Source organism: Caretta caretta, chromosome 10 (genome assembly GCF_965140235.1).
Source record: "Caretta caretta isolate rCarCar2 chromosome 10, rCarCar1.hap1, whole genome shotgun sequence".
In the NCBI taxonomy this organism is placed as follows: domain Eukaryota; kingdom Metazoa; phylum Chordata; order Testudines; family Cheloniidae; genus Caretta; species Caretta caretta.
This window is the reverse complement of record NC_134215.1, coordinates 3206803-3221244: the sequence shown is the minus strand read 5'-3', so window position 1 is coordinate 3221244 and position 14442 is coordinate 3206803. Positions and strand designations below refer to the sequence as shown.

At 44.2% G+C, this 14442-nt stretch overlaps 1 protein-coding gene across 9 annotated transcripts in view; it reads left to right on the top strand.

The window, feature by feature from the left end:
* GRID2IP (Grid2 interacting protein) overlaps positions 1–14442 on the top strand; it is a 109057-nt gene that overhangs the window by 71860 nt on the left and 22755 nt on the right. For all 9 annotated transcript variants that reach the window (XM_048867698.2, XM_048867695.2, XM_048867696.2 and 6 more), the window contains 6 exons: positions 1286–1371; positions 1695–1764; positions 3728–3822; positions 6726–6909; positions 10059–10213; positions 12795–12902. In XM_048867698.2, the coding sequence (XP_048723655.1) occupies positions 1286–1371; positions 1695–1764; positions 3728–3822; positions 6726–6909; positions 10059–10213; positions 12795–12902 (698 nt within the window). The remainder of the gene's footprint in view (positions 1–1285; positions 1372–1694; positions 1765–3727; positions 3823–6725; positions 6910–10058; positions 10214–12794; positions 12903–14442) is intronic.

Below are 14442 nucleotides of genomic sequence, written 5' to 3'. Positions count from 1 at the left end.
TTCAAATCTCAGGCTTGTGCTAACTGTAATTAGATGTGCCATAGTAACACCAGAATGTTGGGCCAGTTCAGACCATTCAGCATTTTCAATAAAAAACTCTCATCTTAATACAAAAGCATGAAAAGCCCCATCCTGTCCTGCCCATGGGAGCCACGGGATTAGGATTGCCTAATTACAAAGAGAATGTTGCAAGCAGGGTGGAATGAGGGTGGTCCCTTGGTACCTCCCAACGGGGGTTATAACACAGATTCTCCCTTGCTCTTGCATCCTTGTTGTATTTCACAGAATCAGCAAACTAAATTCTGCCCCGATTTACACCAGGTACACCTTTATGGAAGTCAGGGCGGAGTTTGGTGCACAGAAGCCAGAGATGGAACTAATCAAAACTCCATGCAGTCCCTCTCCCTGCCAGCACAGGATCAGTCCTTATAACAAGCTTTCCACAGCTGTATCCAGTCTAGTTTTAAGTGGCCCAAGTGAGAGGGCTTCCATCATTTCCCTGACACAATTCCACAGTCTAACAAACCTCCTGAGGGGAAGATTTTTTTTTTTATGCTCACCCCAAATTTTCCTTACTCATTTAGTCTTAGTATCACCTCAAGTAATTCTTCCCCCCTATCGTTTGCATCTTTAGGTAACCATGTCTGTGTGTCTTCATGTTAAGAATATAGTATTTCTGCTAAACTGCACCATTATACATTTGTTAATTAACGACTTAGAAAGGAAATTTCCAAAGGAGAGCAGGAGTGGGTATTCTGACTCTCCTTCCAAGACCTGAGCAGCTCTTGCTGCTGCTGGCATCCCTTCCTCTCTCCTCAGTCCCCCATCTGCTCTGTGCCAAAAGCTCTCATGTTAATGCACGCTAAGCTTTAGCTTCCAGAAAGTTTCATTTGGAACTTTCTTAAAATTTGGCAGAAAACATGTCAGGCTTAGTATTCTTGTTCTGTATTTCATTGTAATGATTTTAATAGATTATAATAAGTTTAGGCTTTAACATTGGTTGGCAATTTTAAATAGGTTTATGTTTAAAAAATAAACCTGCATTTAATTTAAACCAAAAACTCTGATTTAAATTTAAAAAATCTAATTTAAATTTTAAAAAAATCTGAATTTTTTTATTTAAAAAAAATCATCAATTTGTATCCACCTTAAGTAGAGGGCGCCCAATTCAGTGCTAGTGAAATCCAGTGTGAAAAAGGTCCAAAACGTGCCATGATGGAGGAAGGGAATATGAAACAGGAACCAAAAGCTTTTTAGGTTTTGATTTTTGATTTTCCACCTGCAGAACTGTTCGAGTTTACAAAGGCAGCAAAAGCTTTGGCTTCACGTTACGTGGACATGCCCCCGTGTGGATTGAGTCCATTCTGCCTGGTAAGGAAACCTGACATTACCTGAGCTTTACACCCAAGATCTAGTCTGAATGGCTGCCAGAAACATTATTTGTTTTTATTACTTTAGCGTAAACTCTCGGCCCTTTGATGCTGTCAAGCTGCTTTGCCCCAGAGTATCTTTATGAATTGGACCTTTTCTAGTGAAGTCATTCTTCCAATAGACTAACTTCCCTCTAAGCAGAGGTCCCCTGTAACTGTAACCATATCCACAATCTGCATGTTACTTTGTCAGCAGCCTTAATGCATCCCACACTAAAAGACCAGTACAGCTAAGTGACCTATTTAATTTCCTCCTGTATTTAGGCAGCCCAGCTGAGAAGGCTGCTCTCAAAGCTGGAGACCGAATCTTATTTCTCAATGGACTGGATATGAGGTGAGATGCTGGCTGTTAAAACTGTATCTTCAAAATGGCTTAAATGATGCTGCTTAATAGGCAGCAAGTTTAAAACAAACATAAGGAAGTACTTCTTCACACAATGCACAGTCAACCTGTGGGACTAATTGCTGGGGGATGTTGTAAAGGCCAAAAGCATAAATGGATTAAAAAAAGATAAGTTCATGGAGGATGGGTCCATCAGTGGCTATTAGCCAAGATAGTCATGGATGCAACCCCATGCTTAGAGTGTCCCTAAACCTCTGACTGCCAGAAGCTGGGACTGGATGGCAGGGGATGGCTCACTCAATAAGTACTGTGTTCTGTTCTTTCCCTCTGAAGCGTCTGGTACTGGCCACTGTTGGAAGACAGGATACTGGGCTAGATGGACCATTGGTCTGACCCAGTGTGGCCATTTTTTTATGAGAACCCAGGATAGTGTGAAATAGCCAAGCACAGCTGTCTTCATGAACATGAGAGGTGTGCAAGTTTGTGAGGAAGGATATGGTAGGTATGTGCACTAAGTGGCTACTTATGTAAGGTCTGAGGTGCTTTTGTGCAAGGGGTGTGTGTGTGTGTGTAACATATATATGCAGGCATAGATGTCTCTGCAGTGATCCTGGTCTCATGCAAATGTTTTATTTTAATATTATCATTTCTGTAAGATTAGTATTCCAGACTCTTGTCTTCCATTCCCTTCGTTTATTTACAGTTCATTCTGCCAATAGCCATGCATAATGCGTGAAATAATATAAACAATACAGCTCTTAAAAGTAACAATCCTGGAACCTCTGACTCGAATCAGTGTCAATTCAGTTCCATGTGTTACATAGTGTGGAAGGGGCAAGGTACAAACCAATCCATGGATCATCCCTGGAACAGGATCCTGAGCATAAAACTACACAGACAGTAGTATTTCCATCCAGAACTACTTTTCTCCACCTACTATTTGCACTACCAAGGATTATAAAAAACAAAGCAGTCCAACCCCACCAAATCTTGGCTCGCTCTGTGTCCCATTATACAATGACAGTAGCATTTATTCTAGGGCTAAATCTTACTGAACAATAAGCAGAAGTGAAGTGCTAGAACAGTCTGCATGGTAAAAGAGTGATTAATATTTAAAGGTTAAACATCTAATGCCACTTTGGCTGGTTCCTGAGTTCTCGGTTTTCAGCTGATTCAGCAAACTTTTGGCTGAAGCAGCATCCCCAGAAAACAGCTGAGACTATTTGTAGATTACCCTCTGATCCTGCATTTTGGCAAACAGTGTCTCAGGTCTGCTTGTACTTTATCCAAAAATGGCAATACCATCAGCAGGAAAAACGTGTTTCGTCCTCACTTTGGATCTTCTCTTTATGTAGCAAGAGAAGTGGGAGACAAGGCTCTGTGAAAGTGTATCATGTTAGATGGAAAGATCAGTTAAGGAGTGTGTCAGCATGAGCTGCAGAAGTGCCTTCATCATTAGCCACAACAGACTCCTTGACTCCCTCCATATACATGCTCTGTAGTTATTCCATGCTGCAGGCATGGCCAAGAACGTCCCATAAATGTTCTACAATGAGATCCACTGCTAGATTCTGTTCTGCATGGGATAGATGTAACCATGAGCAGAATTTGCTCCTACATCTCTAATGCAGAGCTGCAGCCCAGGAAGACTACAGCTAGAGTACCATACTCAGTCTGAGCAGCATGCTGAATTTATAGTCCCAGTCTTAAAGATGAAGGCAGCTGTGGTCTTCTCCATTTTATACCAAGGGGTGCAGCTGTCAAACACCTGCCATTGTGCCCTGGTTTGGGTGTCCCCCCCAAACTTGTTATGTTCCTGTTAGATGAGTCCTACTTTTCTTGTCAACCCTTTCCATCCTTAGGAGACTTCAGAGATGCCCATGTCACGAATGGTGGGTGCAGTGCAGACTCTGAAAGTGTTATTTATCTGGGTTCTCTTTGTCTGGCTCTGCAGGAATTGCTCCCATGATAAGGTGGTGTCCATGCTGCAGGGCAGTGGGGCCATGCCTACCCTGGTTGTGGAAGAAGGGATGATCCATTTTCCAGTTGGTAAGATTATTAAAGAGAAATGCACAACAGGTAGACAGAACGGAAAACCTGGAATTCACTTGTGAATTTGCCGTGTCAGTGCATGGTGGGGCTGGGGGTGGGGTGGGGATGACTATCCTTCAAACCACTAAACCTGGTGAAGGAATCTGCCAGGTTTCTCCTATGCTCCCCAACAAATTTCACATGTTGGCTTCAGCCTGACACTGCTCCTGAGTTAGCCGGAGAGTCACTGGACAGTGATGAAAGGTAGTTCCTCCCGCGACAGCTGAGCATTTTTCCTCTGCAGTCAGAGTTGCTGCTGCCAGTCTTGAGGGAGCAAGCTTGGTCTTAGACACACACTGCTATCCAAGGGATCACCATACTGCTGTTAGTTTCCTGTGCTGGCCCTTTAGAATGACCTGCATTCAAAGCCTGTGCTGTGTATATGACTAAATGAACACACCAGTGCATATGTTGCTGAATATGTAATTTTGTACCTCTTATTTAATGTAACTCTGCTGTGTTCAGAATAATTTATCCTGTGTAACTTGTGGTGAGAATGTCAGAGTCATCAGAACATATGGGGCAAACTCTAGTGTTTCACCAGAGCAACTCCATTGACTTCAGTGCAGCGGAGAGGAGAGCTTGGCCCACAATGTATAGGTGACTGAAGCTATGTCCACACTGCACTGTGGCCTATGGGAAGGTGGGTGGGGGGAGCATGTGTAATTACAGAGTGCACCAAAGCGCTACGCTCTAACTGCCCTGTGTGGCTGCTGCGGGTGTGAACTAAAAGGTGCGTTACCATAGTCCTCTTTCAAACAGGAGTGCAGTAACATGAACTAGATACATTTCAGTTCATGCCAGCAGCGTGCACTTGGGCCAGTTAGAGCACAGCACTGTGGTGCCTACAGTTCACGCTCCCATCATCTGTACTTTGGTGCAGTGTAGACAAGCCCTAAGTCATTTCCTAAGCCCAGGGCAGGCTTGGTCAGTATTTTGTTGGAATGCTGCCAAGGAACACCTAGCCTCAGGAAATACTATTGGGATTCCATGAATGGCGCTGTTCCCTTTCCCTCACTACTGAAACCATTCCAGAGCCAAGTGTTAGGGGCTTGGTGCTGCTGAAAGTGCTGTCTTTTGGATGAGAAGGAAAACTGGAATCCTGGCTACTTAATAATGAATAATAATAAATAATAATAATTAATACCTATTTCTTACATAGCACTTTGCATCAGTAGATCCCAATGCACTTTACAGTCTTTATTGGATTTATTCTCTCAGCACCCCGGTCAGGGAGGGCAGTGCTATTATCACAGATTGGGAACTGAGGCACAAAGAGGCTAAGTGACTTGTCCAAGGTCACACAGAAAGTTAGTGGCAGAGCAGGGAATTGAACCTGGGACACCTAGGCTGGTGCACCAACCACTGGACAATCCTTCCTCGCAAAAAAAAAAAAAGTATCTGGTTTTTAGGTCTGGTGCCTTGCCAAATGCCTACTTGGGTAATTCCATTTTGTAGCCCTAAATTCCCTCTCTAGGTTCTGTTGGATACAGTTTTCTTTATTTCCTGTCTCAGACGGTTGTGCAGTATTGCAGTGCGCTGCTAAACAGCTGCTGTGTTCCACTCCAGAGGTGGCTGCACTTCAGTGGTAGGAGCAGTACAGCGTGACTGTGGCAAAGTAATTTGACCTCTTTGTGCCTCAGTGTACCCAAATATAACATTTGAGTAATATTGCACTCAAAGAGGGTGTTGCGAGGGCTAAGTACATTCATGTCTGTAAAGTGCTTTGAGATTCTCAGCAGAAGGTTCTATAGAAAAAGAAAGTATATGATTTTGTGTATATTTGCTATTCTTAAAAAGAATCCTTCACTTTAGAAATTATGACTCATGAGAGGACGTAAACCATATCCAAAAGAGCAGAGAAAGGTCTGAAAGTCTCTTTTTGTACTGATTAAATGTCAGGACTATTGAAACAATAGAAGCTCCATGATAGTTTATTCTGTTTATATGGGGTTCAGCACATTTGAGAATGGCAAGGTTAATGATAAGCAGTGGTTCAGCCAGGGTATCTTCTTCTGACGAGCTAAAGTACCCTCTTCACCACATTGCTTTTCAGTGGCTGTAGTGTTTTTGTAAATTTAGTCTGTTAGGTCTGTTTTATTCTGAGACAAAGCTGCACATATGCTCCCTCACACATTCCTTTTAATATTGGTCTTGGTGGGTTTCCACTCATAATTCACACTCTACGCTACCTCGCTGGTCTGGCCTTATCAGAGTCCTTCCTACTGATAAGAACAGGATGCAGAGTCCAGGATGCCCGGGCAATCGAAGCTGCAGGTATACAGGGATCAGAGACACAAAGATTGAACCAGTTCTTGAGGTCTGTTCAGGCAAGACTTGCATTGAAGCTAATGGGAGTTTTGCCTGAGTATATGTAAAAGTGGAACAGTTAATAAAATGAGGGCAGAAGGTTTTGAGGATTGTCAGGTATAGCTATAAGGCTATGCACGTTAGGTTTTTTTTCTAGGTTTGTTTTAAAGGCTAGAGACCCTTTGGCCTTGATAGTTTGATAGTTTGTTTCTTCTCCAAGGGAAGAAATTCCTTGAAGTTACAGGGATAGGTGTTCGCAAAAAGAAAAGGAGTACTTCTTTTTGCGGATACAGACTAACACAGCTGCTACTCTGAAACCAGGGATAGGTGTTGGTGGACTTGAGTCCTTCTTGTCTTTTCACAGCAGACTTCGCTGCAATCATTCCCAGCTCTTTAAATCACTTCTCCTCTTCATGCTGGAGTTCAGATTCCCCCAGAGGTATTATGGCTGAAACTGGATTCAGGTGCCTAAACCTGATGCTAAGATTCTGTGTTGCCTCCTGTTCTTTATCCATTTAATAATCTCTTTCCTTTGTGCCCATGTGCTGCAGATTCTGAGTCTGCTGACTCCCCAAACCCCTCCTCAGCCCTCACCTCCCTGCAGTGGGTGGCAGAGATACTTCCTTCTAGCATCAAGATCCAAGGAAGGACCTTCAATCAGCAGCTGGAACGTCTGTTGACACCACCCGAGCGCTACATCATCTGCAAATCACTAGAAAGCTTCTTCCAGCATCGGTAACTTGTTAAATGCTGTACTCCTTTAGTTGGTTGTGTTGGTGTCCCTGATTAGAATCTGCTTCTTGGATCAAAGCACTGAGTCTTGGTATTGATGGCAGATGACAGAACAAGGAGAAATGGTCTCAAGTTGCAGTGGGGGAGGTCTAGGTTGGATATTAGGAAAAACTATTTCACTAGCAAGGGGGTGAAGCACTGGAATGGGTTACCTAGGGAGGTGGTGGAATCTCCTTCCTTAGAGGTTTTTAAGGCCCCGCTTGACAAAGCCCTGGCTGGGATGATTTAGTTGGGCTTGGTCCTGCTTTGAGCAGAGGGTTGGACTAGATGATCTCCTGAGGTCTCTTCCAATCCTAATCCTCTATGATTCTATGATTGGAACAGACATCAGCTTTATTGACCATATCAGCATTACCTAGATACCTGCACTGTACTGATTATGGGGATTAAGGACTTGATCCTGTAAGATGCTGAGCACCCTCAATGCCCACTGACTTCACTTAGAGTTGAAGTCACTCAGCACTTTGCAGGATCAAGCCCAAAACTTTGTTCTTTCCCGTTATGCCTGGTCCCAGAGTAAACCTGGGATGGATTTGTTGAGTTGTTATAAGGCTTTGAAGGGATCTTTCCAGAACAGTGTAAAGGATTCAACTGAGATTTCCTTACTTTCTTGGCTATGTTCCCCAACTATCTGCGGGGCCCTGTATCACAGTGACTGTTGCTCTGGATGAGGAGATGTGGCCATTGCTCCCCTACTGAGATACTCAGGGCTGCTGTTTAAGGGTGCTGGAAGGCAACATGAGGTGCAGTTTCTCTTCTCCCACAAGTGATGAGCATCCACTAGGGTACCGATCTGTATTCCATACCTACCCTGTACATATCCATCAGAGAAAGCATTGAGGTAACAGGGTGGAAAGCCCCATCTGGCCAGATGCCCAACCCACTGAGGGGTCAGGGAATCATCCAAACTTACTACCTTTTGAGATTCACCCCTAATTCACCCATTCACCCTTATTCCAACATAAAAATTACCTTGTTCTTTTCATGCAGCTAGGGGTCTCTGGCTGCCTGGACAGACCCTGAGCCAACAGCATGTCCTGTTCTGACAGTCAGCCCCTTTTGTTTAGTTTTCATTGCATTTTATTCCTCTCTTATTGCTCCTTTCAGCATTTTGGCAAATGTGTTCCCTTGGCCTTAGCACAAGAATGCCTCCCGCTGGCAAACTTTTCTTCCTGTAATTGAACACATCCTCTTTGCCCTGCTGCAGGCCTTGAAACTGATCTTATGGAGGCATTGAGAGCTTCAATAACGCACTTGTTTTCTACCCTTGACCCTTACCCTTTTTCAGACAATGCTGATAAAGCCATCATCAGGCCTGACATTTGGATATTAGGAGTGATAATGTCCCCAGAAGGGCTGCTGAGGACCACCTTTCTTAGAGCCCTGGCATTCATTGGGAAAAGCAGCCTGGCTCCCCTCTCCCTTCCACTGGATATTAGTTACTATGGCAAGTTTACAGGTGTAAATGCCAGTGGTCAGATCCAGAGCTCCTACCCGGAGTTAGTCAGGCAAACTCCTGCTGACTTCACTGGGATCTTTGCCTGAGTAAGGACTGAGTAGAAATGGAGTAGGGAGCGGATTGGCCCATTGATTTCACTAGGAGTTTCAAGGGAAGCTTCAGAATTTAGCTCCATGGAAGATGAGGGACTGTCTGTGGTGGTATAAGCTACTAAATAAAAATGCACCAATAACAAGTACTGTTCATAGCACTTCTCCTTCATTTCTTCTTCACCTTCAGGCCGCAATGCTGCACACACTAAAATCAATGGGAGCATTACCATCACCATCAGTTTTCACAGTTTTCAATCCAGGTTTTCTCACCCCCCCCACCCCACACACACACAAACTCACTCTCCTGCTGGTAATAGCTCATCCAAACTGACCACTCTCCTTACAATGTGTATGATAATCAAGGTGGGCCATTTCCAGCATAAATCCAAGTTTAACCAGAACGTCTGGGGGGGGAGGGGGTAGGCTACCTATTTCCCCTTAAAAAGAAAAGGAGTACTTGTGGCACCTTAGAGACTAACCAATTTATTTGAGCATGAGCTTTCGTGAGCCACAGCTCACTTCATCAGATGTTTACCGTGGAAACTGCAGCAGACTTTATATACACACAGAAATCATGAAACAATACCTCCTCCCACCCCACTGTCCTGCTGGTAATAGCTTATTATTAAAAGCTATTACCAGCAGGACAGTGGGGTGGGAGGAGGTATTGTTTCATGATTTCTGTGTGTATATAAAGTCTGCTGCAGTTTCCACGGTAAACATCTGATGAAGTGAGCTGTGGCTCACGAAAGCTCATGCTCAAATAAATTGGTTAGTCTCTAAGGTGCCACAAGTACTCCTTTTCTTTTTGCGAATACAGACTAACACGACTGTTCCTCTGAAACCTATTTCCCCTTGTTTTTTCCTACCCCCCTCCCCTCAGACGTTCTGGTTAAACTTGGATTTATGCTGGAAATGGCCCACCTTCATTATCATGCACATTGTAAGGAGAGTGGTCACTTTGGATAAGCTATTACCAGCAGGAGAGTGAGTTTGTGTGTGGGTTTTTGGAGGGGGGATGGGGGGGGGTGAGAAAACCTGGATTTGTGCTGGAAATGGCCCAACTTGATTATCATACACATTGTAAGGAGAGTGATCACTTTAGATAAGCTATTACCAGCAGGAGAGTGGGGTGGGGGGAGGTATTGTTTCATGGTCTCTGTGTATATAATGTCTTCTGCAGTTTCCACAGTATGCATCCGATGAAGTGAGCTGTAGCTCACGAAAGCTTATGCTCAAATAAATTGGTTAGTCTCTAAGGTGCCACAAGTACTCCTTTTCTTTTTACATTTCCCAGAATTCTCTTGCTTTAAAGAGACAAGTACCGGTGCCATGCCAAATGGGCTGGCAGTGCCTGCTTATAAAGGGCCCAGTACAATTACACAGACAAATAAGAGACAAGCCCCTGGCTACAGGAGCTAAAATCTAAAACCTAAAATATAGGACAGAAAGTGATGAAACAAAAAGGGAGTTTTCATGGGAAGGAATACTGCAGCAAAAGTAGGTGATCATTGTCTTGCCTTCTCTTTTCACCTGTGCAGGAACATCGATACTCTTATAGTGGATGTGTACCCTGTGCTGGACACACCAGTCAAGCAGATCATTTGGCAGTTTATCTACCAGCTATTGACATATGAAGAGCAGGAGCACTGCCAGCAAAAGATTGCCAGGTTCCTTGGTTACAAGTTGGTGGCAGGTGAGAGGAAAGCTCCTGTACTCTGACATGTGCACGCTGTGTCTCTTGACGTCCTTGGGGATCAGGACTTGTTGCATGTTATCACATTGTCAAGAGCTGCCTAAGATTAGTGGAGGTTAGGTTAAATATCTTGTGTTGTGCTAGGGCTAGAAAAAAGTGGTGAATTTCATTAGAAAGGGTGGCTTGCCATCCTTTCTTGAATGGGACAGAGCTCTGGGGCCTGATTCTCCCCTGCCTTGCACCTTGTATAGTCACTCACACCTGTGAAGACTGGGTGTAAAATTCTACTTGATCAGAATGGCAGTGTTGTACATCCGCTTTGCACAGGTGTAAATGACTATCCATGGTATAAGACAGTGCAGAATCAGGACCCTCAGTTTCTAGCCCTGATCATTCATGAGATATTGATCTTTAAACTTGGGAGTAGTCCGGGACTGAAGGCTGCTCTTCCTGCACCTTGGACCAGTGTAACTTTGGAAGAAAACTTCACATTTTGGAGGAAAAAAAGAAAAATATTTTTGTGATAGGTTGTCTTAAAAAATGGTGGCTCTTTGAAGGCTGCTCAGAAGCGTAGCATGATAGAAGTCCCAGGAGTAGATGGATGGTTTAGTGGGCAGAATGCATCTGAGACAGTCAGAGGTAAATAATGGATGCAGTTTCTTCCCTGACGTCACCAACATGTGGCATAAAGAAATGTCTACAATTAGGGTTCAGTTAAAATTAAGGACCATCAAAAGATAACACAAAGAAAGTGAGAAACATGCTTGATTCCAGCCTCTGCCTAGGAGGCTCCTGCCTAGGAGGTTTTGTTCTGTCCCAGAGATTTAGGGTGGCATTAGCAAATCACATTGCATCCTGCAGTGAAGGAGTCTGCACCTACCTTTTCTTCCTTGTCACTAGCTGTCGTTGCTGTGGCAACATACAAACCAACTGTGGTGTGCTGTGGATTATGGGCTTCACAATCAGACAGCAAAAAGGCAGAGGGTAAATTTGAATGAAAGGTTTTAATCTTTGTATCTAGATTTGTTAATTACTTTGACATTCCTGTGTTTTAAACCGTTTACATTTAGCTGATAAGTTTATTTTAAACCCATCATGGCTAAAACTGCAGGAAAGAGTTTTCAGTTTGAAGAAGGGGAGGACTTGTTGAGGCACCCTTTTTCTTTCTTTCTTTTTTATTTTTTACACACCATCTGTTTACGAAGGAAAAGTCATTTGTGTAGGAGCAACCAGCTCTTGCAGTGTGGGCACACATGTTCTGAATTGTGCATGGAAAAATGCTTGTGTATTTGCTCACCTAATTTGCACGTACAATTAACATGACTGTGTTCGTGCATTCAGAATAAGTGGGCAAACATGCATATTGTTACATGAGCATTCCAAGCAGTGAGGCCCTGACATTCAAAATGAAGACTTTAAATGATATTATTAACGTCAGAATAATGTCAGGAGACAGATCAGAAGTCTTGATTTCAGTTGCCTGTTTTCACTTAGTTTAACACTGGTAGAGAATGGGTCATGCTTTCCTATTCTATGAATGCAGTTTTCAAACATAAGCATTTAAGTTGCGCAAGTAAAATGTGCTACAGACATGTAATTGAGCCCACTATACATGTATGTGTTCTTTTTCATGCACAGATATGTATTTTACAGGTGATGCTATTTGAAAGTTAGCCCTTTCCCCGTGTATATGGTTAGATTAGATATGTATCTACTTCAGGTCATTTGATGTGAGCTTGGGTTACTGAATGGATTAATAATATTGTTTGGCACATACACATCACTTTTCATCTTCAAAGCACTTTACAGATAGTAATTTAAGAATGCCCTACACGGAGTCAGCATTACTAGCCCTATTCTACAGATGAGGGAGGTGAAGCACAGGGTGTTGAAGTGACTTACCCAAGGCCACACAGTTTCAGAGGCAGAATTGAAACCAGGACTTCCTGGTATTCAGACCTTACAAGTAGGAATCGATGGATGTGCTCCCTTCCATAAAAGGTCAGTCTGTGCTCATGTGACTTTCCATGTACTCTAGTACAGTGTGTGCATACCCATGTTTGGGAACATGAAGGCCAAACCGCCCCAGATTTAGGGTAGCTCTTCATTTGATCTAGTTCCAAACCAAATGGTCGTCTTCACTGTAGTAATGTTTCATGGATGTCTGTCTGAGTGCCTACCTGCCAGGCACTGAACACCATAACCTCTAGGTTCTGGTATAATGCTAAGATTATTTTACCCAACACCAGCATCAACACTGTGGTTTTGGAGATTTCTTCTTATAGCTTGCACTGCAGTATAGACTGCTTTGCATGCCAGGAGCCCATCCTTAGAGGGCGGAGAAAGAGAAGGTTGACTCTTTCCCTCCGGAGTCATTCCTGATGAGCCATATATGCTGGGATCCTGTCTCCATGTGGGGGTGGGATTTCAGGCTCACAGAACTTTGTGGTCAACAGCAGCTGCAAATATGAATGTCCCTGGGGTTGTCCCTCTGTAATTAATAGGAAGATGGTAGGTGAGGAGCACTGGGAGCCAGTGCATCTTGCAAAGACAGACCGTAACTTATAAAGGCTCTTTACAGCTGCAGCAGAGCCAGGGGCAGAGGAACGGCACCGGACTTCAGTTCGAGGGGCTTCAGTATGTCGGGGAAGCATTCGAACGCGAGGCCCTGAGGAAGGGGGGACAGGAGGTAGGTAATTCATTGCTCTGTTAAGATTCCCTTTGGAGAGCTCTTGTGGCTGTTTCCCATTTATCCTGGGCCCAGAGGACACAGACCCAAGATGCAGGATTTCTAGCTGTTCCAGCTCAGTCCTTGATTTGACACTGGTCTAAATAGCAGCACTAGGTACAATCTAGCAGAGAGTCAGGCTCACAGTCCGTGGCAGCAAATCCACTTTTGTTCAGACAAGGAACAAAGTATTTAACATCAGAAAGTCCTAATGGAAAAGCTGCCTGGGTGGAGGCTGTAAGTTGTTTGTTCAGGGTCCCTAACGTTGTTCAGAGGGGCAGCCAGGGAGAATTACAGTGGGCCGCCAGGCCAGTGGATTAGCAATAATCATCTAAACAGCCCCTGCACTGAGGCTCTTCCAGGGATAAGCCTTTCTGCAGCATTAAAGGATGAGGCTCACTTCTGTCTGTCTGGATCCGTAGTTCTTTCTGGATCTCATCATTGCTTGTCCAGACCTCCCAAGGCTCACACCTAAAATGGTGTTTGGAAAGTCCCCAGGACCACAAACGCTGGTTCTGAAGGAGTCCTGGCTTGTTAACCTGTCCAGCCACTCTCAGTGCATGAATTGCACTGGGGGATTGATATAGCCTTCCTTCTCTCCTCAGCAAACACCTCATTCCTCCTCCCATGATAAGGCAGAGCCTCCTTACCTTCCTTCAGGGCCTCCTTCCAGCATCCTGAAACCCCTGCAGCTCTCCCTAGGAGAGCATCACACTGCTGCTGGCTCCATCCTTCTACCTCAGTTCTCTGCCAGATCCCGCTTGATAGTTTGGATATGCAGTCACAGCCAGTTCACCTCCCTTTAGCAGCTGGCACCCAGTGCAGAATAGAATTCTAACTGTGGCGCTTTCTCACTCATTGGTTTCTCAGCACCATGCGACTCACCATAACCAGCCATGTTCCTCTGACGTAACAGCCTCAGGTGCCTCTAACCTGGAGGATAATGGGGCTTTTAAAAATGGGAACCTAAGTCCTCATGTGAACTTGTCACCATTAACAGGGACTGTAGTGTTACTGAGCTATCAAAGGAGGATGCTATCAGAGCCGCCAGTTAGAAGAACTTTCTACTGGGAGAATCCAGTAACCTGCTGCTGAGGGGGATTTCTTGTGACTGACATTAACGCATGGAATGCAAGACAACTGCATTAGCCAGAGGGAAGCCTCACATTCCAGACAGATATTTGGCATCTGTTAGGTTAGGAATATTGTCCTCAGCTGCCCTTTTGAAAAAACAAAGCAGGAGGAAAGCGTGACCTGTTGTCCTAATAATATTTGGAATGAACTGGTCCCAAACTGAAAGGAGAGTGTTGGGAATAGACAATACCCAGCAGATTTCCAGCTGTCTTTATTGCACAAACCACATGTTTAAAAAGGTTTTCGAGGTCAAGGTGACAAAGAATCTAAACTGGAAGATAGTATCAGCCTGTCTGCTATTTACTGCTAGTGAGGAGTGGCAAAAGTGCCAGAGATTCAGATGAACACCCAAAAACAGGGGCTTCTT